Source organism: Pomacea canaliculata, linkage group LG3 (genome assembly GCF_003073045.1).
Source record: "Pomacea canaliculata isolate SZHN2017 linkage group LG3, ASM307304v1, whole genome shotgun sequence".
Taxonomy (NCBI): Eukaryota; Metazoa; Mollusca; class Gastropoda; order Architaenioglossa; family Ampullariidae; genus Pomacea; species Pomacea canaliculata.
In genome coordinates, this window is record NC_037592.1 from 42,278,458 (window position 1) to 42,305,261 (window position 26,804).

Genomic DNA, 26,804 nt, shown 5'->3' on the forward strand with positions numbered 1-26,804 from the left:
AGATTCGCATAGAAACTATTTTCTTAATTATCGATATATAAATCAATAGTAATATCAACAAGCAATATTTAATATTATGGTGTTACCCACGTAAATCGTTTCTAAATTAATAAATCTCTGAAAGTAATATTTTCGTGATGAGAGCTGTAGCGCACCAAAATATGGCCGTAAGTAAGAATATCGAAAGTTGTTTCCTTGTACTTCGTCGTGTGACGCTAGATTCGCATTGTGTTCTTGCTCTTCCTTCGGTTTTAAACAACTGAGTTAGATATTTTTTCACATATCAGCAGTGTTAACAGATTAGACATATAACGCATGTAGTACAGGCATTTTATATTCTTGAAGCAACAACTGTAAGTACAGGGGGAGGGGAGTAGACGCATATTTTGAAAGAATATTCCCAGTACTCTGCACAAACAACTCGACAAAACTAACTGCATCAATCCAATTTTTTCTCATTGCAGACAAAATTAATTTTGCTTTAACTTAGTTACATTTACAAATGATGCACTGGTTTCTTGCAGACACATTAATTATAAGTTTGCTCCCACCCCCAAAAACTTCTTGAAACATGGAGGGTGTGGAGGCATCAGCCGTAAACCTGTTAAAACGGGCCGTGGAACTGGATAGTGGGGGACAACGACTGGAGGAGGCAGTGACTTGCTACCAGGAAGGTTGTGGGCTGCTGATGTCTGTGATGAAAGGTACAGTTTTTCATGCTAAAGAACCAAGACATGGGTGGTGGGGGGGGGGGGATGCTGGTTGCAGAGAAGTAGAAGTGTCAGTCAAATCACTTGCTAATGGTTGTAAGCATAAACAGGTGAGAAAAAGATTTTTAATAGAGGGCACAAAGCAAGAGCTATCGCTGTGGACATTGGATCAATAAGCGTATAATCAATAAAGAGTGATGTCAATATATAGTATGCCATCCACAAGATAGAGTAGCGTTAATAGTGTGTTGATCACAAGACAGAGTAATGTTAATAGTACGCTATCCATAAGCCACTTATTGCAAGGACAGATTAAGTAAATTCTGTAGCATAAGAATGATTTTATGAGTGTTTGTTTAATTCTTTGGTGAAACTATTTTTGATCATGTATATTGGGATGTTGTAGTCAGTGCACGAACTTGTATATACACATCCATGGTTAATGTGTCAGTGCAGTTCTGTTAGGTTAAAAGCTAATCGTATTCATACATGCCCAGCCATGCTGAAAAGTACGCAATACTAGTTAAAAGCATTTTAATATTGAAAGTCAGTTTTGTATTTGCTGTCTATAATTAAGTCTCATACTGTGTATTAAAAAGGAGCAACTGACAGTGTAACTTACTTAAAGTATCACTAAAATGCATTTTATAGTCATATATCAGATTAAAGACTATGTAGAATCTTTTGCAGTGTTATTATGCTTGCATAATGCTGTTATAAAGCTTTCTTTGGCATTATTTTGAAAAGCAATTATTTCTGCTTGCTTGATGCTGCTGCTTATGATTGTTATTATTACTATTATTGGGATGTTTATTTCATGAATGGCAGCAACAAGTGATGTGACAAAGAAATCAAAGCTCCGAGAAAAGATGGAACAGTATCTAAAGCGTGCTGAAGACTTGAAGAAACGTGTCCAGCATGATAAAGAAGGTACTGTTCAGGAAATTGCAGGCTGCCAGAGGCTCATTTTATGAACTTGGAGGAGACATTGAATAGCATTGTTACTTAAAAGGGAAGATTTTATAGTTTTTCATCCATAAATTAACTAGAAAGTTTAGTCCTTTTTCTTATGAAATTTGAAAGTCACTATCATGCATTCACTCATTAAAAATAGTCTCCTATTTTACAACAGGGTTACCTACTCATGGGTAGAACAGAATCACGTGGCTTGCAGTTTAATCTTTTATAATTAGAGAAGAGATAAATATGATTTTTTATTTGATATAGTTATTCATTAGGTTAAGATGTATGTTGTTTTACAGTGTTAAAATATAGTGATGCATTTTACTTGGGACATCTTTTTGAGTTGATTAAATGCACCTTTCAGGAATGAAAATGGTATTTCAGTTTTACAAGTGTAGAATTTGTATCATTTTCAGTTGGTAAATGCCATGAACAAATCCAGATTGCAGCTGATTCAATGGGTCACAGCTACAATAAAATCTTCGGTCGCTTCATAACTGACAACCTGACCTCTGTAGAGGTTGATGATCCTTACATCCGCTCCACTCACCAGGTTGGTGCTGCTCTCAGGTTATAAAGACCCTATTCTATACACAAGGTTTACAGTGCTTTAAACTAATTTGAAGATTTTATCTGCAATATTTTAGTGCATTTATTATAATATGGAATATTTTGTATCTACTTGTTTGTTTAATGGTAGTGCTTCAAATATGTAAGTGTGGAAGATTCTTTGTATTTCTCCATTCACATGGGTTTAATTAGTTCTCAGTAAAAATGTGAAAATTTGATTACCACCTTATTCAGGTAGTTTGTAGCAGCCTTCCATCAAAAAACAGTGCACGGCCTTTTCAATGTTCATTAGTGCTCTAAAGTACATGTGATTTGAGGTGAGTTGTATAACTACTCAGTGTTCCTGGCTTGTGGCAGCCTTCAATCATTAAAATAATGATGGAGCTGATTTTCTTGCTGTGTTTTTAGTCCTTTAGTGATATGTAAACTTAAAATGTAAAGGGCATATCCTCTTCATTCATCATTCATACAGTGGCGAGGGGTTTTTTGGATTTGGAAGTGAGTGTGGAGAGACAGCAAGCCAGCCACCGAGCGAAACTGAATAAAAAACTACTGTGTGGGGAAATTCCATCTTTGTTGTTATTCATGAATGACTAGCCCAACCCTATGTAGCCATCACAGACTGACGTGTTGGTTACACACCACAAATAAGGAGGCGAGGGGTTTTTTGGATTTGGAAGTGAGTGTGGAGAGACAGCAAGCCAGCCGCCGAGCGAAACTGAATAAAAAACTACTGTGTGGGGAAATTCCATCTTTGTTGTTATTCATGAATGACTAGCCCAACCCTATGTAGCCATCACAGACTGACGTGTTGGTTACACACCACAAATGTATTACAGGGATAGAAGGGAGAACGGACAACAAAGAGCCTAAAAATGCTATAACTAGCATCTCCACACAGCATTTAGCAGACGACATGTGACGCAAGACAAAATTATATCAAGTGCTGTCATCTTCTAGTGAGAGAGAGGAAAAAATGAGCGTTAGCAAGAGAGGCCTGTCTTTAATTTAATTAATTCCGCTAGCCATATAAAATATTCATGGAAAATGACACTAAATGTTGTTTTCTAGATGTATGTTCCCCTTATTTGCACACATCACCTAGGTGAGTCAGGGTTTAACTGCATAGAAAACTTCTAAAAAGCAAGAAAAATATCTGATGCAATATTCTTAATGAGCCTGAAGTTGAGGGTGAAACATCACTCAAACATCTCTCAAATTCGCTCTCATTTGGAGAAGTTGCAAGACCTAAACATTGCAAAAATCAACGTCAAAGTTTATGGTAAATTTGCTGCACTGAATTTGGTGGACTGTGGTGTAGACACCCTTACTGTAAACATCAGAGAGGTGTCATTATGAACAGCCCAAGAAGAAGTGCTAGGGTATCAAGGGAAGAAAAAAAAACCCTGGGTCACAAATGACTTAGATCAGCGGTTCTCAGCCTTTTACTAGTGACGCCCCCTGACGAACAAATGTACATCCTCGCGACCCCCTTAGCCAACAATGTAAGCTAATTTCACTAATACCGGTATAAGAAACTTTTAAAAAATTGACCACCTTCGCGCCCCTCTTGTAAGCACGTCCCACAGGTTGAGAACCGCTGACTTAGATCTTTGCGACCAAAGGAGGGCCTTGAAAGGAAAAGCAAACCGAAAGCTGCTTCCAAGTACAAAAAAGTGAATTATGCCATCAGGAAAGAGATGAAGACAGAGAGAGTGAATTGGATCGAGGGCCAGCGTTGGACCATAGAGGAGGGGTTTGCACAGGGTGACAGCACAAAGGCCTACCAACTACTGAAGCCCTCATAAAGACTGGTCAAAACAATACCTCAGTCATTGAAGATAGCAATGGCCATTTTCACACAAAAAGCCTGAGACTGAAAGAGTATAGAAGTGCAAAGAATGGTCCAAAGAAGTGTATAGTTACTAGTCATAAACCTTCCAAAAAAAGGGAAACAGCAATGATGCAAGAGCTACAGAGCAGTAAACCTGATCAGCCACCTAAGCATTTGAACTTACCACCTCTGAGTATTTTGTATGTTTGTGTGAGGGGAGAACATGTGATGTGCATTATCACTTGTCTGTGTTAGTGACTAAAGTTTGTTGATAATTAAAAAAAAAGTAATATGGGGCTAAAAGTTACAACCATATATAGTGCACAAAGCAAGGTTTTAGTATTTTTCAGAAATAAGTTATTTTGTTTACGCCAGGTTTACAATTTCCTTCGATTCTGTGAGCTGTTGGTCAAGAAAAAGTCATCTCTCACAAAAATCATTTTGACAACTGGACAAGATGAGGTAAGTGGTTATCTTCATTCACTTCATGATGGGTGTGTGATGAAGTGGGTGTATCATGAAAACAAAACAATGTTTGTGTCTCATGAGGTAAATACAAAGACCAGTTTTCAGTGCGCTGTGCCTATGTGGCTTTTTTATTTTTATTTCAGGGGGCTCAAGCACAAACACAGCAAGTGCAGCAATTGCAGCAGATTGGTCAGTCTTTACAAAACTTTGGTGTGGAACTGACTGTGAAACTGTCCAACACCCTGCATGACAGAGAGATTAGGTATACAGTCTCAGAGCTAGCTGCCTATTTGAATGAGTTTATAGCAGTGTTTGGCAGATCTGCACAGATTATGGGCATGTAAATTATACATTGATTATGGGCATCACCAAAGGTCAAAAGATAAAAGGGTATGGATGGGGAGAGGCAGAGAGTGGGAACTGAAAAACATTGTAGGAACATGCTTTTTCTAGATGCATAGATAATAATATGTTTATGTGTGCCAGTGTGAAATGTGCAAGTTTTCTTATGTTATATTTGCTTTTTCTGCTGCCAGATGAAATAGTATTGTGCTGTATTCCTTCCTTTATTTAGCATCATATTATAATCTTGAAAGCTTCTTCACTGTATGATTGCAACCATTTTTGTTTAGTTGTTTTAAATTTCTTCCAGCTACACTTTTCAAGGCTAATCCATGTATAAAATTATTTTAAAATGTTTAATTCATTTAAAAATATGAATTCCCTGAAAGATTCACTTCCGTGAACAAGATACATGTCTTTTGAATTTCTTACCTGGACTTTGGAAAGAAGTGAGAGATCATTTGTATTAAGTGGCCAGTGACTTTGAGCTTAATTTCATGTTTATACTTGGGTTAACCTTTAACTCTTTACACCAGAGTTTCTTAGCCACTTAATAATTGCGTTTTTTTTGACTATAATCAATTGAACTGTGAAAAGTTAAACCACTTCTTGAATGATTTTGAGATCCGAGTTGTTGTTTTCTTTTAATTTCAGAAATTGTGTGTGCACAGAATTTTTGCAGAGATGTATCTCTTGAAATGCTGTGTTTTGCAGGTTTGACAATGGCTGGATCATTAAAATTGGAAGAGGTCTGGACATTTATAGACCAACAGACAAGTTTTCTCTTGGATTTTGTGACTTTGACTTGAGACGGTGCCATGAGACAACCATAGATATTTTTCACAAGAGGAGTATCAAAGATGGTGTCTAGCCTTGTGTTTAGTCTGCACAATTTTACTGCAGGTCTGGGAGCTGAGGCTTTCTTGAGCCAGTGACTGAAAAGCTCTGTCTTCCAGTACAGAGCAGTGGGTCCTTGATTTGTCTAGTAAGTTAAAATATGTTAGAAAGTGTTGGATGGGCTATGTCCTACACATTTATCTGAAGACAATGATGCATGAAGATGTCAGAAAGTGTTGTTTAGCTGTGGCCTGCACATATCTAAAGACAAAGTGTGATGTTAAAGAGCAGATAATGTGAGAATAATTACTTCAGAGTTTTTACTTTTCTACATCCATCAGAAACGAGAAGACAGTGCTGCATGCTGATAGAAACAATACAAGTTAAGGTAGGCCTGTGCTTATGTTAATATATGACCATTCCTTACATTCTTGCATACAGAAAATAGGTGTGATTGTGCAAGGTAGCCGACTGAAGCAATACAAGTTAATGTAACTCTGGGTTGTACAATTATGTGCATATGCAGCCAAGTTTGGATTACCTTCCCTTGTTCTGTTTTACTCTCATATATGCGAGCTTCATTTAGCAACCCATTTGGTGTACATGTATTTTTGTTGAGAAAATCTTTTATCTTAACTTTAAATGAACTCTAATAGAGGAGTCTCTGGCAGTCTTTCAAAAATCAACAGCCATGAACAGTTTCTTCAAATCAGCTTTTGAGAATTGGTGTGTGTATGTGAGAGAGAAAGAGGCATATAGGTTTGTGAATGTTAACACACATTTTTTTGACTTTGTACTTATATATATGTGTAAATGTGCATGTGGATGTTTGCATGAGGTGCGTGTATTCCCATGTGTATGTATGAACATAAACATGCAGATATGTGTGCACTCTATATTTTTATAGATGCCTGAAAAGGAGTTTATATCATTAAATTGAAAATAAGACAAGTTTTAACAAAACATCAAAATGCAAATTGTTGTTATTGACTTGCAACTCATTAATCAATGGCTGCCTGAAATAACATTTTGAGTAGCATTCTTTTATCCCCATTGCAAATTTCTCCACCACCTATTCACCAGGTAGTAGAACTTTCTCCATCACCACCAACTTATTAAATCTGTATCTACATTTATAGTTTAAGTTGCAGAGCTTTTGCTGATATGGGACAGTTTTGTCATATTAGCAATTGATTTGAACATTGTTTTAATCCACCAGTCACTCTATAACTGAAAGTACAGAACTATTTTATGTTGTCAACACACATAGTCACTCTTGAGTGGCTTTTGTTTAGCATGTTAATAATATTCAGAAGCAGTTCAGTCCCCTTTAAATGTAGGGATCATTGAAGAATTTTATGGACATAGTAGCCAGAAAAGTTCACTGACGGCACTGGCACAAGTGATGCAGAACTGTGCAATCTCTATTCTATACACTTGGAAATCCTTTTATTACCAACAAATGGAATAATCATTTAACTGCCAGCAGGTTGTAAAGATTTTGCAATACATTAGCAGTTTGCAGGAACCACATACATCGCCACACACAGCCTTTTCTTTCATGCATTATGGAGATGGAGCATTTTTTCTATAACCTTTTTAATACCTTCACCACAAATATAAATAGCACCGTTAGAAATGTTTCTATACTTAGTGTTTAAACTATTTCTTACAGTTTCTCCAACAAAGCAAAAAAAAACTTGTGACATACACAAGCTCTTTAAAAAAAAATGTTAGCCAAGTGCATAGAAGTGTACAATGACGAGGGATCCTTATTTGCATGCTATTGAGAACTAGCCTGCTCAGTGGTAACAGTCCTTACAGCAGCACAGCATAACCCCCAAATTACAGTCTGCTATCAGCCATTCTTATAAAAATGAAATATTGTGAAACTGTAGAAAATGTAGCCAATAAATCAAGTGGATGCAATGTATCATGCAATGTATATCACAGTAACTTAAAATCTGTTGAGAAAGATTTTTTAATATTGTTCATAATAAACTGAATTTTCATTTTCCTATTTATATAGAAATTATTTACAAGTTGCTTCATTTAAAAAAGTAGAAAATGAGATTATGGGCTAGGTTTGTACTTTTGCCTAATGCTCCTGGATCAGTCAAGAATTATTGCTGGATGCATGCCATGCTATTCAGGCTTTGGAACATCTTTAACCAAGAGCAGAAATGATATATCAGACAGCACTGATAACAGGAATAAATGAATGCTTTTCATGCTAGAATGAATTACTGGTTTCAAGTATTATGCTATAATCATTTATGGCACACAATTATGTTATTTGATAAGGCAGCCTTAAAAATGACAAAACAGCAAAGAGAATGGTTCACAATCATCGCATATTTGCAACAACTCTATAATCTTCTGATGAACTGTGACATGATCACAAGTATTTTACAAATATTTAATAGTTGATGATTAGGAAATAACAAAGAAACAAAAAGCTTTAATGAAGCAAATACGATATATATCATTGTCTAATTAGGGAAAAGCAATGCAAGCTTACCACTGATCTATCTAGCAAACTTTACTGATGAACTAGCATGATATAAATCCATGTTTGTATGCACACAATCACAATATTGTACATAAGGAAATAACAGCACATTGCAAATCATATTTTTCTTTTTTTTTTCTCTTCTGCAAATGATTGTGTAAACTTACTGACACACCTCATATTTGCTTGCTTTATGGACATGGAACATGATGGAATGACTGTAAACAGATATCAGTACAGGGAATAAACCCCAGCTAGGTCACATGCCTGTATCACCATATGTTACAAATGTATTTTATTTTAGCACTGTTTTGCCTATAAAATAGTCTAGATTGTAAGTATACCCTTACTATTTTTTTTTTTTTTTTAGTATAGACACTTTTATCTTTATTTGATAGCATAATTTTTATAATGCAAGATTTTTCTAAAAGTCCCCTATGTATAAGAAGGGCCTGAATCGCGAAAAATATTACAACCAAATATTTAACTAAACTAGCTGGGTAACATGACTTCTTCTTGTTCCTAATCACCCCCAGTGGAGCATAGGGCCGCAATTACAGGGTAACATGACTACTAGATACTTTTTAACTGCATTTTGTAAACATGAACTCTAGCTGGGCTTCAAAAAAAAAAAAGGGAGGAATATTGTAACTAACCACTGATAAATATTTGTTGCTTTTTTGCTTCTTTAAAAAAAATAAGACAAAGTGAAAAAAATACAAACAGTCATTAAATCTTCCTTAATCTAGCCTTGTGTCTATAAGACACCACCTATAACCCAGCCTCTGAGATACAAACTTGCTCAAATCTTCAAGGGCTTTTTCATGCTCTTCTTCTGACTCCTCACTGTGAAAGCGAGCAAAGTCAACCTGCACAAGCTCTCCTGCAGCTGTGCGTCCAATGACTGTGTTTTCATCAAAGTTTATTTCACTTTCCTTTGTCATAACCTGACTTTTAACAAACTCAAATGTTTTCCAGTTTCGATGCATCTTTATTAAGTCAGTTATATTCCTAGAGTGGATTTGTCCATGAAACACCAGACTGTGAATATGGAGACATGCGGCCACCATGTCCATTAACATAACCTCACAGTCTTGTGGATCATGATAACAGACAAATGATCTCAATGTCTGATGAAACTTTTCTTTCAAGGCCTGCAACATCTGTGGAGTGCATGTTGAAAACTTTAGGACATTGAAAGCTACCAAAGGGATCTCTGGCACCAACAAGCCTGCTAGTTCTACTTCTGGAATGCGAGACATGATGGTACACTCAACTTCCAGTTCTGGACTGCTATCTTTGAGTCTCTTCCAAGAAGAAGGTGACAGAAATGGAATTCGATACCTCATGTCTTGAGAAGAGTACATGATAAGGATTCTAAGAGATGAGAGAGGCATTCTGTAAGTGGATGCAAGTTCATTTAGCAGCTCATCACTAAGCATTGGTGATCGTAAATCAAGATGACGAAGTGACTTAAAGTGGGAAACTAAGGCCTTAGTATATGTAGAGTCTGGCAGAATGGGAGAACGTTCTGACCATTGTTTATCTCTCATCCAAAAGAGGCTCAGAGACTCCAAGTTATCCAACTTGGTATTTTTCTTCACAACTTCAAATACATTAAGATCCAGTCTGCTCATGATTTCTGGATACATAGGCCATGACACAACTTCAAGTTTTTTAAGCCTGTAGGCAGACTCAACTAGTTTTAAGATCTCCTTAAGACCCTCTTCAAATGGTCGGAATCCTCTCCGGTGGAGATCTGATGTCATTATACCCACCTCTAGGACAAGACATTCCAGGCGGCAGACTTGTGCCATGGTTGCCAGAATTTCTTGTGTGTTGCTCTCCATGGTAACCAAATGGCCGCTCAAGTGTATTGTCAGGTGCCGGAAAAGGTGCCCAAAATTCTGTACAATTTTTTTGAAGCGATTAGGCATTTCTGTCTCTGAGATGACAAAATTAGTCAAGCCACCCACCAGATACAGCTCTGCTGTCTGCCAGAGGGAAGGGTGATAGAAGAGGCCATGCAGTCGGTGGCACGTCAGTGACAAATGGTACTGGTCAACTAATGACAGATTCTGTAATATCTTAACCCATGCTGTATCTGGTAAAAAGGCAAAATTTGGCTCAGTGTTATATCCCATTTCATTGCTTGCTGCCATATCTGCTTCCTGAAAAGAAATTGACCAATATCTTTGTATAAATCATAATTTAAAGACAGCTCCCTTTGTACATTCCCTTAAAAATATTGACACAAATAATAAAGCAAGTTCTACTTTACTGGGGGTAGTATTCTATTTTATTGTATGACGATGCAATATATGAACTCCCCATCATATCATATGAGTAAATATAAACTTTCCATCACCTCTATACCATTTAACCGAGAACAAAATGTCTTTTGTTCAGGACTAACCAAGCTAAATAGCTATATGTCTCTCTCTGTTCTGTGTAACTCTATTTTGTCTTAAAAATGATATCTTTGCATGATAGTGAGTGGTCATTGACTCCAAACCACAAATCATAAAAGATGTAAAATTATAAACACCTTTTCATTTCTACAGAACTCTCAAGCTTGATTTTGAAGGAAGCTTATCGTCTGTGCCTTTTATTTGTTACTTTTGTTTTAATTAACTTTACACATATCCACCAGTGCTTTTATATGTATTAGTCTGTGAACTTGCACCTTGTTAACCCTTGGCACTGTGACTGTGTTTTGTCAGATCAACTAAGATAATTAACCTGTAATAATGTTTTTAAAAAGAATGTAATTCCAGGGAAAATGTGCAATCTTCGCTGTGTGTTCAACCGGTATCACAGAGCAAACAAACGTACTACTATAATGCTTTGCTCGTATAATTCCTGTGATAACTGTTCGTAGTGATTATGGGAAACCCGTTAACAGGTCTGCCTCTGTAGAACTAATCATAGATTATGTAAAATCGCGATTAGTGATATTTGAAAGTGACTAAGGGCCGAGTTATTTATGTCCTGGCATCAGTCTTCCACATTTTGAGGTCGCAGGTCGATCACAAACAACGAGAAGTCGTTTTGCTCTAATCACATCTTTCTTATAGTTTAATTAATTCGACAATGGCAACGGCACAACTCCACTTATCTATTCATAAATTCACGTCTTATCTCTTACCTGTCGTGATTCACAGTGAGTGAAAATGAGGATCACATCACTTTCGATACGGAAGCAAGGTGTGAGCTGTGAAGGTCAAGGCCAGAGGTTAAAGGTTGTTTCGCACTCACAAACACGCACCAATCAACGCCCAAACAGTCACAATGTCCTTGTTGTCTTTAAAAATCATCTTTGACGGTGACGACACCATCATCGGCACGTGTCCCGCTTTCGCCCCCGAAACGTCTGGCACTAAAGACACAATTAAAGTGTGCTGTCTGCGATGCACGAGATTTAAAATAAAGTGCGGCGGATTTAAACAGAAGTGTTTGACGAGAAGCACTTGAAGGGACACTCCGTAAAAATGAAGAAAATCGCGGACATCAAATCGTGGATGACAGACAAATTAATAATTCATCAACTTCTTACAATTAATGTAATGATGCCAACATTGAGGCACTCGATCCTCTTTTCTGGATCCGCCTAATTGCATTCTTATTTGCAATCCTGTCGGTTTCAATTGTACTTTAGCAGCTTTGTGAGACATATATAATTATAGTGACTATATATATATATAGAAGCTTAATTTTTTTCCCCTCCATTCCGCTTTGTCAGTGACTGGCACCCAGCCTCGGACAGGCGGCATAGTGCCAGTGGAAAAAAAAGATACGGAGGCAAGAATGTGAACGTCGTTCACTATGGCATGGAGTTTGCCCCCCAAAGACCGATCTTCCTACGCCACTCGGCCACTGTACTGTCTCGATCATCCCGACCCAAAACCATCTCGACCTCCCACCTGAGTTGGCTCGCCCCAGCCATATACAGCTGACAGCTATATACAGTGCCTTTTGTCCTCTCTGCCATGTACCCTTTCCCTTCCCTTGACCTGACCAGCCAGACGAGTGACCCTGGAGCGGAAGACGTAGCACGCACACATCTACGGTCTTGTGTACAAACAGCGGGCACAATGCACAACGCACAGCCTGCACCCTGTGGCGCGTGGGGGTCATTCCTGCCTTCCCTTGAGTGCAGATTACGTACCTTAAAATTTGCCCCGTGAGGGGTTCGGGTTCGCTGTCAACTGGCTCATGCACGTATCTCGAAATCCATTTTCTCTCCTCTTAGTTATCAGTAACAGTAGAATTAGACATAAAGTATGTTATTAGGTATTTGTAGTCTGCATTTTAAATAATGTAAATAAATCCGTTTTACATTTACATACCTCTTTATGTGACTCAGCACGTGTTGTACGTGAGTCCTCCTCATGTGAACCAAGTAGGGGGGGGGGGAGGATGCGGGGCCCGAGGCAAATAGAATGGCGGGGCCTTTGGAAGCCGCGGCACAACATATAGCAGGGCAATAAATCATTAGCAACAGTCTCATCCCGATGGTACACTTGTTAGAGAGCAAATCTCGCAATGGCGCATAACGCGATTTTCTATTTTATCTAGTTTTAATTCTTCCTCTTCATTTATTCTTTAGTTTGGATGTTTGAATTAAATGCATACACAGACATTCGGGATGGCTGGGGCGCAGGCCCGTTCTTAGCCCCCGCGGGGCCCGAGGCAAAGGGCATGTGCGGGGCCCTCACGCCACGGCTGACTACACTTCCATATGCTAGTTACCATATCAATCAAAAGCGCGGGGCCCCTTGAAGCGCGGGGCCCTAGGCAGATGCCTCGTCCGCCTGCCCCTAAGCACGGCCCTGCTGGGGCGATATGGTTTTTCGGTCGAAATGAACTGTGACCTCTTAATCACTGGCGTCGCTCCTTCAGTCACTACCTTGGTACTTCGGCCTCTCGCGAGCTGCCTCAAAGTAACTCCCATGGATTAATAATAACAATATGTTGATACGAATAGCGCTAAATACCAATAAAGAGCGGCTGTGGAAGCTCCGTCGCATGACTGGCAAAGTCCCATGTGTTTTTCTGTCATCAGTACCTTGCACAACTTTCTCAACAACTCGTAAGGACTTTTGTGTATTAATTGATGATTGTACTTATTGCAAGAAAGCCTGTGTGCTTGTAGTTATTGCATGATGAACGCTGCTCTTGCATTGTAGTAGCACGCACTGTACTTCTGTACCGGTGGTGAGGAGCACTAAGCAGTCGTCGCCTCGGGTCTAGACCAGGGGCGGACAAAGTTTTCTGTTTGCGGGCCGGTCTCAGAATTTTAAGCCATGGGGCGGGCCGGTAAAACCCAGGTCACGTGACTACACAACACACCCAGTGATAATTAACTGAATGACAACAAATGAGAACACAATGGCCTTCACTTATCGTGTAAAGTTATTTGAATTCACTCACAATAAAACTTTAACACCAGTCTTTCCTTTGAAAGCAGCTGCACCCGGTGATAACATCAGGTATGTCAGCCCTGTTATTTGTTGTCTTTGTATTAGAATGTTACGGACTCACGATTTCTAAGGCTGACAAATATGAAAATAAGTGCAGTTCACATTTTGACAGACAGGTCCACAGTCATCCTGGACAGTAGCTTGCCACCTCTGGTCTAGCGAGTCACAACAAGGCCATCCTTTCGCGTTGTCCTCTTTTCTTCTGGCAGTTGTCTGACGTGGCTGGTGAGTGGTGACCATCACCACCACCTTTTTGCAAGCTTTGTAGGAGGAAGGGATAGAGTTCCAGTTGTCGGAGGGAGGATGTAGCGTTCAATTTAAGTCGTTGGATTGATACAGTCTTTGTAATTGCTCCATTTTGTGTTGTACATTACCACTACAAGATGCAGGATCTCCCACCGGTACACCAAGCCAAAAAGATTCCCCCACAGCCCTACACGTACAGAGCAAGTTGCCTCTCGTCAAAACTCACTATCTAACAAAACACGCAACACACAGAAAACACAAAGGGAGCACAGTGTTAAAAGCAGAAGAAAAATCAGCAAAGAGCCTGACATGAGCTCTGGGTTTTTCCAGATGTTTGTACAGAGTATTTAGTGTAAACAAATTAGCATCACCGATACCTGTACCAGCTCTGTAGGCAGCGGATCAAGATGTTGATCAACAGCAGTCATAATCTGACAATTTTCTCAAGTAGTAGTTACAAAAACAACTTTTTCATCTGTTTAGGCCGGCGGCATTGTGAACCCTCCTCAACCATTGAGCTGTCACAGATTCATGGATGCTATCTTTGGCGATTTTTTTTAAATCCACGTTGTGCATGTAATGCTTGATCATGGTCTAAAAAGAAAATTGTTAGAAATGTATAAACCACTGACAGGTTGTGCGTGTGTGCACAACACGACAGTTGTAATGGTAAATAATCTGCAACGTTCACTCATCCATCACCCACACAATAACGTCATGTCACCTCTCAGATTTCTCCTTTTATTTTTCCCGCTCTTTCTCCCCAATAAATATCTGTTCTTTCGCCTTACTGGCTTGTGGGTGACACATTTCTGTTTCGTTTCGTCTGCGTTACTCTTTGTCTACTATTTGATCTGTGCTTTAGCTACGCTACTTGTTGTCTTCTAGATTATTCTTCAGTGTCTGCGCCACGCAACTCTTTTATGGACCACTTCAAATGATTGACTAGTGATCTCAAATGCCACCTGCGCCATCTTGCTGCTTTTGGAACAATGTATCACATTCAACCGATACAAAATGCACGTGTGCTTTCAGTGTTTTGTATTCAGAAAATGTTTGTAAAGCGCATTGAGTCTACAGTACATTACATCTGCGGCATCATCATATACTCTGGTTTACACACCAAACCTCAACACATGAATTCCCCTACTCACAACTTTCACCCATCAAGCTGCACTGGGTCTCCAAACACCAGACTGTATTCAATCATGACATGTTCTAGCAAAAGAGCAAATAAACACCAAAGGATCAGTGAAACCTCTGGCAGTGAAAGCCACTACAGACAGAAAATCAATGTGCACAATAGTAAGCAAATAGCAATGGGCCTTGTCCATCTTCTGCACTCAACATTCTATCCAGCATTATGGATAATTCTAAAAAATATCATACAGCAAGCTTCTGTTTAACATGCAAGTTCTCCATACATACAAACTTCCTGCAGCTTCTTCCCACTCCATGGAAAAACCCTTCCCCATATCCCCTACCCCATATACACAGTCAAATACCCCTTCCCAAGCCTTACAACATTATTTCATCGCAAGCATTCTCCCTACTCCATGGAAAAACCCTTTCCCATTTCCCCTACACCATACACAGTCAAATACCCCTTTTAAAGTTTACAACAATATTGCATCACAAGCTGTTTCTCTGGCCAGCTGTGTTTGGTGCCCCAGCCACCATCAAAGAGCTGCTGCTAGTCATCAAAAGTTGATTTCATGAATTGTTTTTAGCTCTGGGCTTCTTGCTCTTGTTCCACTTCCCTCGGGTGTTTCTTTGCCAGCAAGCCCACATTTTTGTTGGTAAATGTGATGCACTGGAAGCAGAGATTTAATGCAACAATCAGTGGGCAGTTGATTTGTGTAACTAATAATAAACGTAACTAATAATAAACGTGTGATTTATACAGCACATAATTACGCTCACAAAGAAGCATACTCTCAGGTCTTGAGACAAGTAGGAGACATGGACAGAATACGAAGGACTGAAGAAAAACAACTATGCAGACAAGTAATAAAAGACAAACATCGAAAACACAAAACAGAATCAGGTAACAAGCAATAATGATGGAGAGTGTCATAAATCTGCAGAGAAAGAAGAGCAGGTGGACTAGTCAGTTGAGTATAATCACAACTATGTTCGTAAAGGATTTGCTTGCAGGCAACTGGCAGATATGGAAGAGAAGTTTGTTCCACTGTTTTATAGCACAGTAACTAGAGATCCTGTGACCATATGTGGTTGTTCTGGTGACAGGGATAGAGAGCCCATGTACATTAGATGATGAGCAGAGTAGCCTGGCCAATATTACAGGCTACATACCAATACTAATGGCTACATTCCAATATTACATGCTACATGCCAATAACCAATATTACACAGACTATATGGTTACATGACAAAATTACAGGTTACATGCCAATAGCCAATCTGTGAAGAAAGGAAAAATGTAGAAAGCCAAATTAATGCCAGATTAGATGATAACCAGGTCCTAAGACATGTGGAATCCTTACAACTAGTCAAGAAAGCAAAAGTACAAAGCAGTAGATACCTTAGCATTGAGCAAGTCCATCAGCTTTTGCTGCCCACAGCGGATGCTGGCAGCCTTCAGGTCATCTTTCAGCACTACCAAGTCTAGAGGCTGGATGCATTTACATAGAAAAGTTTTTTGAAACCTATGTATCTGAAAGACTAATATTTTCACTCTCAGAAACATTAATGCAAGTTTTAAAAGTCTTAACATGGAGATTTCACTGTATAAGAAATGCATCTGAGAATGATATAAAAATATCTGACATGCTTAAATAAATAAGGAAATAAGACTTACTTCGTATGTAAGCACCTTCTCATAAAGGTCTGACCGGCCTCGGATATAGTTCATAATCATCTGCTCTCTATCTGCAGCGCTCACCTTAAAAATAAAAGCAGAAACATGTACACACGCTGACACAAGGAAGAAAATATTCAGCGCTATCAAGACCAGGCTTAAGGCGGATTATAGTCAGAGCATCCCTCCATCCAAAGTCTTGTATATCAGTTTGAATTTAAAACTGGTCCAGATATGTTGCGTGCTTTGTAAACAAACATGCTGATAAGCGTATTCTATATATATGCATGTACATACCAAGATACTGCAAATTTTTTAATACAAAATACATGACAGCTATGGATTTTGTTCTTCTAAATTTTGTACTTTTTTGAGATGGAGTGGAGGTGATTGCTGGCATCTACGTTGTGATCAATTGGAGAAATTTCAGATGTTATATTATTTTAGCAAGAAAGTTTTGTTTTTATATTTTCCTCATTTTGCTACATGTGCAACACAACTTTCACAGTGGTTGAATGGCAAAAGACAATCAATGCTGTTTGCAGTCCCCATGGTGTGGAGAGAGCCAAGCAACCACAAATGAGTGTTACTTCTGCTTGGTTCCTCCTCGTTCCGGATGGTTAACAGAGCAAAAGAAGTCAAGAACAGTCTATCCCAGCATTCTGTCTGCATTGAGATTAGTTCCACATAGTGAGAGACTTCCTATTCAGAACCTCCAGCAGAATATTTTCTTGATTCAGCTGATGAGGACAAGGGTGAGCCGACCTGTTTTTCTCCTGGTCAGTCAGCATGATTTTCATCAACCCCAACACAGAATAACACAGGAAGAACTAAATGACCTTGTTCAGGATTTGGAGTTATCCAAGAACAAGACAGAGTTGCTAGGTTCAAGACTCCAACAATGGAATCTTCTAGATGTCACCATATCAGCAGTTGGAGCTTTTATTCAGAAAGGAAAGGTACAGTGTATGGCCATTAAGCCATGGTACAGTAATCCATGATTTCGCTTAAGCCGCACAAAATGCTTGGATCCCAATTTTTTGACACAATGGATCGTACGGACTTGAACATTGCCTCTCAAACACTCGAGACAGGTGTCGACAGCTGTCATTTTGACATTTCGAAAGTCTATGATTGAGATGCTATGCACTATCGTGGATTAAATATTTAAATGCTGACTTATAACTTCAAAGAAGTAGTTCAAGAAGATTAGTCTTTTCTTTATCAATAAACAATAAATAACTATATATTTAAGCTGCAGACCATCTAAACCACGGTTAAGCCCTACACTGTAATGTGGTATTCTGTTCCAATATTGAGGGTTTCATGAATGCCTTAGAAATCACTCTTGACCCACAAGAATGGAAACTATTTGTAGACTCTTCTAAAACTGAATCTTAAGGCTGTGCTTTTGCATGATGGAGACGGTCTTCCATCTATTCCGCATGCTGTCCACATGAAAGAGACTATGATAACTTTAAGCAGCTACTGAATTCCATTTAGTATAACAGGTACAGCTGGCACCTCTGTGATGATGTGAAGATGGTTGCCGTTTTAATGGGACTGAAGAAGGGATATACAAGATACGCGTGCTTCTTATGTGAGTGGGATTGCCGAGCAAGGGAATTGCTCTACTTGCAGAAGGAATGGACTTGTAGACAAAATGTAGCAAGTTGGAGAAAAGAATATCTAGCAACCAGCTCTGGTCAAGGCTCACAAAATCCTGCTATCACCCCATCACATCAAACTAGGTTTGATGAAGAACTTAGTGAAAGCCATAGACCAGACTGGCTGACTACTGCTGGACACTCCCCAGAGATGCTCTCAAACAGCTGTACAAGAGACAGGCAAAGAAATCTAAGACGTAGTCTATGACTTGATTTTTTTGCAAGCGTTAACCAAAGGTTAGTTACTATTAGCATGCATTTCATGATGTACACAATAATTTTGCATTTTGTTTGTCATATTCATGTTGAACACATAAAACTGGATAAGAAATGACTACTTTTATTTCAGTAGCATGACTTTTGTAAACATCTGTTGATCAGTGTTACTTGCAGTTTATTTTAGTCTAATAATACTTTACTTAAGTTGTCTTGCAACATTACCTTATTTTAGTCTAACAGTACTTCGTTTAGGTTACCTTGCAATATTATTCTATTTCAGTCTAAAATGCTTTATTTAGGTTACTTTACAAAATTATCCATCTATTTTAATGCTTCATTTCCCAACTGGAAAGGGACACCCAGAAACGGGTCGGATGGTGGGGTGTGGTTGCGGCCACTGGGGGTGAATAGGAACAAGTAAATTTGTTGAAGAGTGATGTTTCTGTCATTTAGGTTACCTTCCAATATTATTCTATTTTAGTCTAACAATACTTCATGTAGGTTAACTTGCAACATTACCCTCTTGTATTTTTTTGTTTCTACAACAGCAAATGCAATACTGCTGAAACCAGTATTTTACCTGCTGGCTTAAAGCAACATCATCATCATCATCTGCTTCTTCGAACACATTCACATCTTGGCTTTCACTGCACTTCATGAACATAAATGAAAAAGAGCTCTGCACTTTTTGGAGCACGTGAGAATACTTTGTAATTGTTGGGAAGAAATCGAACTGTGGGTTGGGAATTAGGAATTGTTTTGTGTTGTGTTTCTCAGATTTAAATTGTTGTCTGTGTTTTGATTTATTTATGTTCCTCATCTGAAAGGCGCTGTAGAGTGCAGGTGACACTCACATCAAGTAAATGTTCAGCAAGATTTGACACAAATTTTGTCAACTCCAGATGACTTTTCCCAGCTCAAAATCAGACCAAAGTGTAAGTCAATATGTCCATGCATGTACATGTGGATATGTGTCAGTCTGTCCATCCATGTACATATGTATACAGGTAAGTCAATCTGTCTATGCATGTACATGTACAAGTGCATGGGCTTACAAATACATGCAGTCTCCATCTCTCATGGAGACACTTCCCCCACCCTAATGAATACAAATGACAAAGGATATGTACCTTTCCTGCATACACACCATATATGTGCATTACAGGATGCTCACACACAAACACACAAAACAATGAGGCTGGGAGGAAACTGCTACCTGACATCAGAAAGCCTGTGAAGATGACAGCGAGTACTTGTCAGGAGAACGGCTGCACTCAGACAGTGCCCTCTCCCTTTCACCTGCCACAGGCACAACTCCTCGCTTCATTGGAGATTTAGCTGTCTGCCCTGAAGAATGCCTATGCCTGACAATGGCAACTTCTTCAGTCTCCATTGTTTCAGCCAGTGTGTGCCGCTCTCCATCAACACCTCTTCTTTTGCCTGTTGACTTGGTCTTCAGTGGCCGACTTTTTGTCTTTCTATGTGAAGCTTTTTGAAGTGGTCTTGCATCTGGGTTGCTCAACCTGTGAAGGGGCTGACTGCATGTACCTGGCTTGTTGGTCTCTGTCCCCAAGTCTGCTACTAAATCAGCTTCATCTAACTCAGAGTCTGTTTCATCTGCCATAAGACAGAAACATCACTGGCAGATGGAAAGACAAACACGATTGCTCATATACTCACATTCACACATGGACATTCTCAGGCTCACATTCACATACTGACATACGCTCATATTCAGAGCCCAACATATACTCCTATCCAGACATCCATTGTCAAACTCGTACTATTATTAAATAAGTTACTTAAAATTTCTAGGAAATGTAACAGAAAAGCAAAAACTGACCATGACATTTTAGTTGCCTCTTTAAAGCATTCTTTACACACTTTATATTGAACCTTTACACACTTGTCTCTGTCTTTCCCACATCTGTCCTCTGCATGCTGTTTAGCAACCTTTGCACTTTTTCTGGACATTTGTAACTAATAAAGCCTTCCCATTCCCACAACATTCGGCTTTTCTTGATCCTAGTAAACATTCGGCCTGTACAGTGCCAGATCAGAAAACGTGTGGCTGTTGGGTGACTGCCATGTATTTTGGCAAAAGCCACCCACTCATGAGTGCCAAAAAGTTGCACATGCAGTCTGTAGGCTTCACATGCACACTTGACGTTGTAAGTAAACAATAAGTTGCTATATAAGCTAACTTCCCATTTGATATACTTTAGGCTGCAAGACATGAGAGGTTTTGAATACCAGGTTATATACACACTCACTCTGGCACTTATGTAAACAATGTCAAACTAGAATGGCACTTAGTGGTGACAGTCTGCTTATACCTACATATAACATAGTGGCATTACAATGACAGGCAATGGGGACAGTCTACTCATACTTACACTGATGAGTCTTTTCATAGATATCTTTTAACAGGCACTTCATTTTCCTTTTGCCAAGAGGACGCACACCAAACTTCTGTACTTCTGCCTGCACACAGCAGCAGCATGATCATCAAAACAATATATCAGGTCTCCTGTCTGCGATGCAAACTCAAACACAGATAATGCTCAAGTAAGAATTAGGACAGACATTAAACACATACCTTGAGCTGTGGTGTGGTCATGCGATCGTAGTCTGGCATTGGAGTAAATGGTGATGGTGGCACCAACACATGCTGACCTTTCTTCAGCCTCTGTGATGGAGTTTTTGGAGGGAGGCCATGGGAAGACTAAAGATACAACAATCCTGATGCAAACATTTATATCTTCTTTCTTGGGATGCCACTGACACACATTTACTTCAGTGACAATTCTCTTTCCATTTTCTACCTATGACTTTCCCTTAAACTCCATTGCTGTTTTTATAGCCAGTAAACCTTTTATGTTTTATGACAAGTTTTATGTTTTATATTCACATGCCTTTACAAACACACACACACATATATATCCTATTCAACTTAAATGCATTTTGACTTCTGATGAACTGAAACAGCTTAGGCAATTAGTGCATTTGTTTATGTTAGGGTGAGTTTGATGTGCTGGCTTTAATTTTGTTAAAAAATGAGCATGTGCACAACCTGTTACCTTGACAGTCTTCTGTGAACATTGAAACGCAGGCAAGATTTCCTTACTGATGATGAGTTCGGGAGCATTTTCCTCAGACCACAAAAAGCTGTTATCATATGCTGCAACATCAGCATCTGTCATAAACCCTCCCATTCTTGTGTGCAGATCTGGCAATAATCCACACACATTTTCTGGTGAGGAGCATCTTTCCCTAACAGAACTATCGAGTAATGCCCCGTAATGATTGTACTCAATGTCTGGTCTGCTGAGTTGGTTCTGGTGATGCTTTAGCACAGGTGAGTCCACTATCTTCACAGATGACATGACAGACTTCAGAAGTGTGTCTGCCATCTTCACTGGCCCACTTCTTACCAAGCAGTCCATTGCATTATCCTTTAAACACAGGACAGGATTTGTAGTGTGGCATAGTGCAAGCTTTTCTTCAATGAAGATATTTTAGATACATGTTAAGCATAAATGAAGTTTGTGTTTTCTAAATTCTGTTTTTATTCATTTCTAGTCTTCTTGTCTGAGTGTGCCAAAATATTCTACTAAGTCCTGGATTGCATTGGTCAAACAGAGTAAATTAACAAAGGAGGGGGGAGGAGGGCCTTCCTCTAACCTTTTTAAGTCATTGGGGAGTGAGGTGTCAGAAACATTTTGCACACGTGTGTGTCTTGGTGCTTATCTACTGCGGCTGCTTTGCCTTCCCCAACCCTTTAAGGAATTGCATGCCCCTTCCTGACAGCTGGGGAAAACCCTGACTTCCTGGGTCAGCTGGGGAAAAGTTTGTCGCACACTTCCAGATTCAGATGCCAGTGCTTTAACAACTCCACCATATTTGCTGCAACTCATGATGCCCACCCCAGGAGTGGTAACAGGAGTCAGAGCTTTAACTACTTGGCTGTTCATGTCTCCACCTTCTAGAAGCTACTGAGACGTATGACTGGTAGACAACAAGGAAGCAGCAGGACTGCATGTGTGATGTATAATATTTTAATTTTATCCTAAGTCTGATGTTCATGGTTTGATGCATCATGCCATTTTAATTTTATGCTAGGCCTGATGTTTATGGTGTGGTGTATAAAGTCATTTTAATGTTCTACCAGGTCTGATGATGTGTGATGAATAATAATAATCAGTGAGCTTGTACAGCTCAGCTCCCCAGCCAAAGCCAGGCTCACCATGCTTAACAAACACCAAAATACAAAATAAAGATGAAAACCTTCGGCTCTCTCATTGCAGTTAACGGAAGACTTTGTCTTTGATCTGCAGAATGAAATCTTCTTTATAGACCAATATGTTGATCTACTACAGTTAAAATCTACAGGTCATAAAGGTGTTGTTTCTTCAACGACTAACACCATGGATCATGTCATTTTAATGTTCTACTAGGCCTAATGTGTGTGATGTGCAGTCAATTCGAAGCCTTTTGCAGATGTCTACTTCTTTTTGGCAACATAGTTATTTTAATCATTAATTTCTAATCACAATGTGAGTGAAGTGACATGAGATGATCACAGTTTAGTAGGTCTTAGAGTTACAGAAAGATATGTTAGCAGCTTGTTACCTTGTTCTCTAAGGAATCCAGAACACTGCCGATGACTTCAAGGTCAGGACTGTGCATCTCCACATCATCAAATCCCTCCCAAACACCATCATCAGGCATGCTATAGCTGTCTGAGTACAAGGTCAGAAAGATCAGCAAACACGAGCTGGCTCAGGTCAACCAGAAACCAATGACACACCTTTAGGCATACTTAAATCAAGCATCAGACAATATTTATCATTCTGACGATGAAGTGAGACTTGGATCTTCCTTTGGGCTTTTGATTCTTTTACAGTCTAATTTAAACTTAGAAGTACTGTTCAGAAACAAGTGTTGAGTTCTTTATAACATTTGTTTTTGACTGAGTTTAACCCTTAATGATACAGTGGATTGTTGTGAAAGAGTTGATGACTTCAGCATGTAGCTTATTTCATGTTGTCTGATCATTTTCTGTCTAGTTCAATGAGGTTCTACTACAATCAAATGAAACTATCTTTACTGCACAACTGATCCTTGACAGCATACTTCAAAGATATCTCTTATGAATATTAAAAAAAGAAAAATTTAAAGAAAAAGTCAGGTGAAATGGCAAGAACTAATGTGTTTTAGACAAGGTTCTAATTAAATTTTACCTCTGTGTTTAAGACATGCTTCCAAGTAAACTGTTCAACTGTGTTTCAGACACAATTCTAAGTAAAGCGTTTATTTGAAATCCAAAATTTTGTGAGGAAACTAATCAGAACATCAGTATTGCTGTTGTAATTCGTCTTGGCTACACATTTGGAGCCTGCTCACAAGATCAAACTGGCAATCACCAGCAGTGTCCATAGATCTGTGTTCCTTGGTGCTGAGGGGGACTGGTGACGGCGTGATCTCTTCCCTCAAATCCTGGAGAAGCCTATACTCCTGTAGGACATGCTCTGTGGCTTGCTCTGCATCCACAAGGGAGCACACCAGAAGAAGCTTTCAGAAAACTTCAATATAATAAGGTACTTATCAAGCAATCATTTTTGCTACAGCTATCATTTAAGCCCAACTTGCCATTTCACTGACCTTTTCCTTTAAGATGCTGACGTGATCTTAGCTTGAGAATAGGAATACTTTTCTGAGAGAGCAGTCCCTATTATTATCTTTAAATTTCTAAGAAGGAAACGTTAAATACTTCTACAGAAAAAAGTAAAGCTATCTGCATTTTCAGACTGTGTACCAAGTGATTTTGCATGCTCTTGTTTTCCCCCCCCCCTCTTCCCTCCATACAGCTGGATTCTTCCGTGTATAGTGTTATCATTTGCCACTCAGTCAAATGTAATTATTAGTGTACAGTACTAATGTATAAAATGTTTACTACTGTGTTACCATAGTATAGAAATGTTTATACTGTATGCCTTGATATGACAGAAAATCTGAGTATAAGCATTATTTGTATGAATTTTGAATAAAGCTGTCTCATGCTAGGAATTACAGAGCTCGTAAATGTTTCCAGAGTCACTTGTAGACTGAAAAGTAGTTAAGCTAAACACAAGCCTGTCAACTTCTCACCTGGCTCAAATGCTGCAAGTGATGGCTTATATGTTGTAGGTGATGGCTCAAGAGCTGCAAGTGGTGGCTCAGTTTGGTCATACTTGGGCTGACCTGACATCTGAAACTTGGGAGATGAAATTTCTCCTGGACAACCATCGACAATCTCCAGATCAGAATCACTTTCAATAGTTTTTTCATCCACATCCACAGTGTCTAAAGCATTTTTGATATTTAGTCTTCGGGACTCTCCAAAGTTGTCAGAAATGGTGTGTGCTTGTAATGGTGAGACTAAACAGGAGCTGTGATGATAATATGTGGCTTGAGGTGAGCTACAGATATCAGCACTAGTTAGTGCTGGCTTTGTTGACTGTTTTCTGCAGCTAGAAAAATCACAGCTTGTGGATGCAAGTCTGTCAGACACTTCAAGTAACTTTTCAGCCCTACCCTTCTTTTGAGGGAACAATGTTGCAACACAATGAGATTTTGGACTCTTTTCTAATGTTGGACCCTCATTATACTGCAAAGCATCTGAATCCAAATTTATACTGTCTTGCTTGCTTGCATCATCTGTGGAGGGTTGTGTGGAATGCTGCAGGCCTGTGGCAGATTTTAAGGAGGTTGAGCATTCAGTGTGAAGAACATTCCTGTTAAGGTTTTCAAAGTCTGATGGCTGTATTCTCTCTTCCCTAAAGACTTTGTTTTTCAGGACTCTGCCTTCTGCTTCACTCTCATGACAGGTACCACTGTTTGAAGTTCTTTGCCTCTTTGACAAATTACTGAATTTCGAGAAGTTCACAGACTGTTCATCATCATCTGTCAGCCAATGATCTGGTGAATGCTTACGCTTTTCAAAGCTGTGCTTTGCTGGTGACTTTAGAATGCTCTCACTCGCCTTCCCTCTGTTCAAAGGGGATTGAGGAAGAGGTTGGTTATTGAATGTGCTCTCACTTATCTTCCCTCTCTTTACGGGGACTGAGAGAGAGGTCGGTTATATGATGTCACACAAGTGCTGCTATTGGTGACAAGAGTCTTCTCTCTCCAAACAGCTGCTTTTCCTAAACTTACTTGAGGTGTGCTTGGGAGAACTGAGACATCACTGTCTTCATCACTAAAAAGGTCATCATCACTTATTTCAATTCTCTCCACATCTTTGCTTTCTGAATAACAGAATGTCTCAGAACTGTGCAAGTTTTTGACATTACTTGTTGCAGCTGGTGATGAGTGATTGCTGCAGTGTTTCTGACAATCACTTGGTGGTGTAACATCTCTTGTTAAATTTGCTGTAGGGCCTCTCAAAGAACTACCCCTACTGAAACTGTCCTCTTCCCTCAACACAAGAAGATGAGCATCGTCGTCATTATCACTGTCGAGTTCTTCATTGTGTAGAGTTCTTAGAGGCTCAATTGTTTCAAAATAACTCCCAGATATTGTTTTCACACTTTCAGAAGCACTGCAACTATTCATTTCGCTTACAGGGGAAACTATGGCACTGTGGGAGCTATTTTTGTTAGATCTTAGGAGCATAGTAGTGTCTCCACTAGGATATAGCTCAGTTCTATCCTGTTTGGTCCTCTCTTTCACTGTAGTTTCTACTTCTTTTGGTGTACATCTGCCTTCTTTCAGGGGGTAGCTGTCTTCTTTTAGGGGTGTTTGGGTTTTGCTGAGAACAAAGCCTTTTCTGATGACAGTTTTATCCTCCTCGATGGGAGATTTATTTTTGTTGGTAAGATGTTTATCTTCTTTAATGAGAGGCTTATCATTTTTCAGGAAAGTTTTTCCTTTTTAAAGTTAGTTTCATGGTTAGAGATTTGAGATCTTTCATTAAGCAAAATTTTGCAATCTCTGATAACAAACTTTGTATCTTTTACACCAACTTCTTCATCTTTTGCACACTGTTGTCATCTCTCTGCACTCTTCCACTATGCTCAATGGGATAACCAAGATCCTGACAAATGTCAACCATTTGCTGGCTCCTCCACAGTCTCTTCTGACAAACATCT

The 26,804-nt window shown here is 39.2% G+C and overlaps 4 protein-coding genes across 6 annotated transcripts; 1 reads left to right on the top strand and 3 right to left on the bottom strand.

The window, feature by feature from the left end:
* The first annotated feature begins 38 nt into the window (after positions 1-38).
* LOC112560257 (MIT domain-containing protein 1-like) lies at positions 39-8,353 on the top strand. Of its 3 annotated transcripts, none has more exons than XM_025231959.1 (7): positions 39-167; positions 525-704; positions 1,539-1,640; positions 2,090-2,226; positions 4,453-4,539; positions 4,689-4,807; positions 5,602-8,353. In XM_025231959.1, the coding sequence occupies exons 2-7, from the start codon at positions 572-574 to the stop codon at positions 5,756-5,758; spliced, it is 735 nt and encodes a 244-aa protein (XP_025087744.1). In that variant the 5' UTR covers positions 39-167; positions 525-571; the 3' UTR covers positions 5,759-8,353. The 3 variants fall into 3 exon arrangements, with proteins under 3 accessions (XP_025087744.1, XP_025087743.1, XP_025087745.1); XM_025231958.1 differs by having other exon boundaries at positions 155-263; XM_025231960.1 differs by lacking the exon at positions 39-167 and adding an exon at positions 336-353.
* On the bottom strand, positions 6,058-11,488 carry LOC112560255. Its single transcript, XM_025231957.1, has 2 exons — positions 11,385-11,488; positions 6,058-10,407 (listed from the first exon to the last, which is right to left on the bottom strand). The coding sequence occupies exon 2, from the start codon at positions 10,396-10,398 to the stop codon at positions 8,977-8,979; it is 1,422 nt and encodes a 473-aa protein (XP_025087742.1). The 5' UTR covers positions 10,399-10,407; positions 11,385-11,488; the 3' UTR covers positions 6,058-8,976.
* A 3,204-nt stretch (positions 11,489-14,692) lies between these two features.
* Positions 14,693-19,330, bottom strand: LOC112559694 (structure-specific endonuclease subunit SLX4-like). Its single transcript, XM_025231027.1, has 4 exons — positions 19,253-19,330; positions 16,787-16,870; positions 16,511-16,600; positions 14,693-15,778 (listed from the first exon to the last, which is right to left on the bottom strand). The coding sequence occupies exons 1-4, from the start codon at positions 19,328-19,330 to the stop codon at positions 15,692-15,694; spliced, it is 339 nt and encodes a 112-aa protein (XP_025086812.1). The 3' UTR covers positions 14,693-15,691.
* Positions 19,331-19,862: 532 nt separating this feature from the next.
* LOC112558719 (structure-specific endonuclease subunit SLX4-like) lies at positions 19,863-24,955 on the bottom strand. The gene is made up of 6 exons (XM_025229323.1): positions 24,823-24,955; positions 23,305-23,414; positions 21,753-22,127; positions 21,272-21,397; positions 21,069-21,156; positions 19,863-20,289 (listed from the first exon to the last, which is right to left on the bottom strand). Exons 1-6 carry the CDS (start codon positions 24,920-24,922, stop codon positions 19,895-19,897), a joined length of 1,194 nt encoding a protein of 397 aa, XP_025085108.1. The 5' UTR covers positions 24,923-24,955; the 3' UTR covers positions 19,863-19,894.
* Between the last annotated feature and the right edge of the window lie 1,849 nt (positions 24,956-26,804).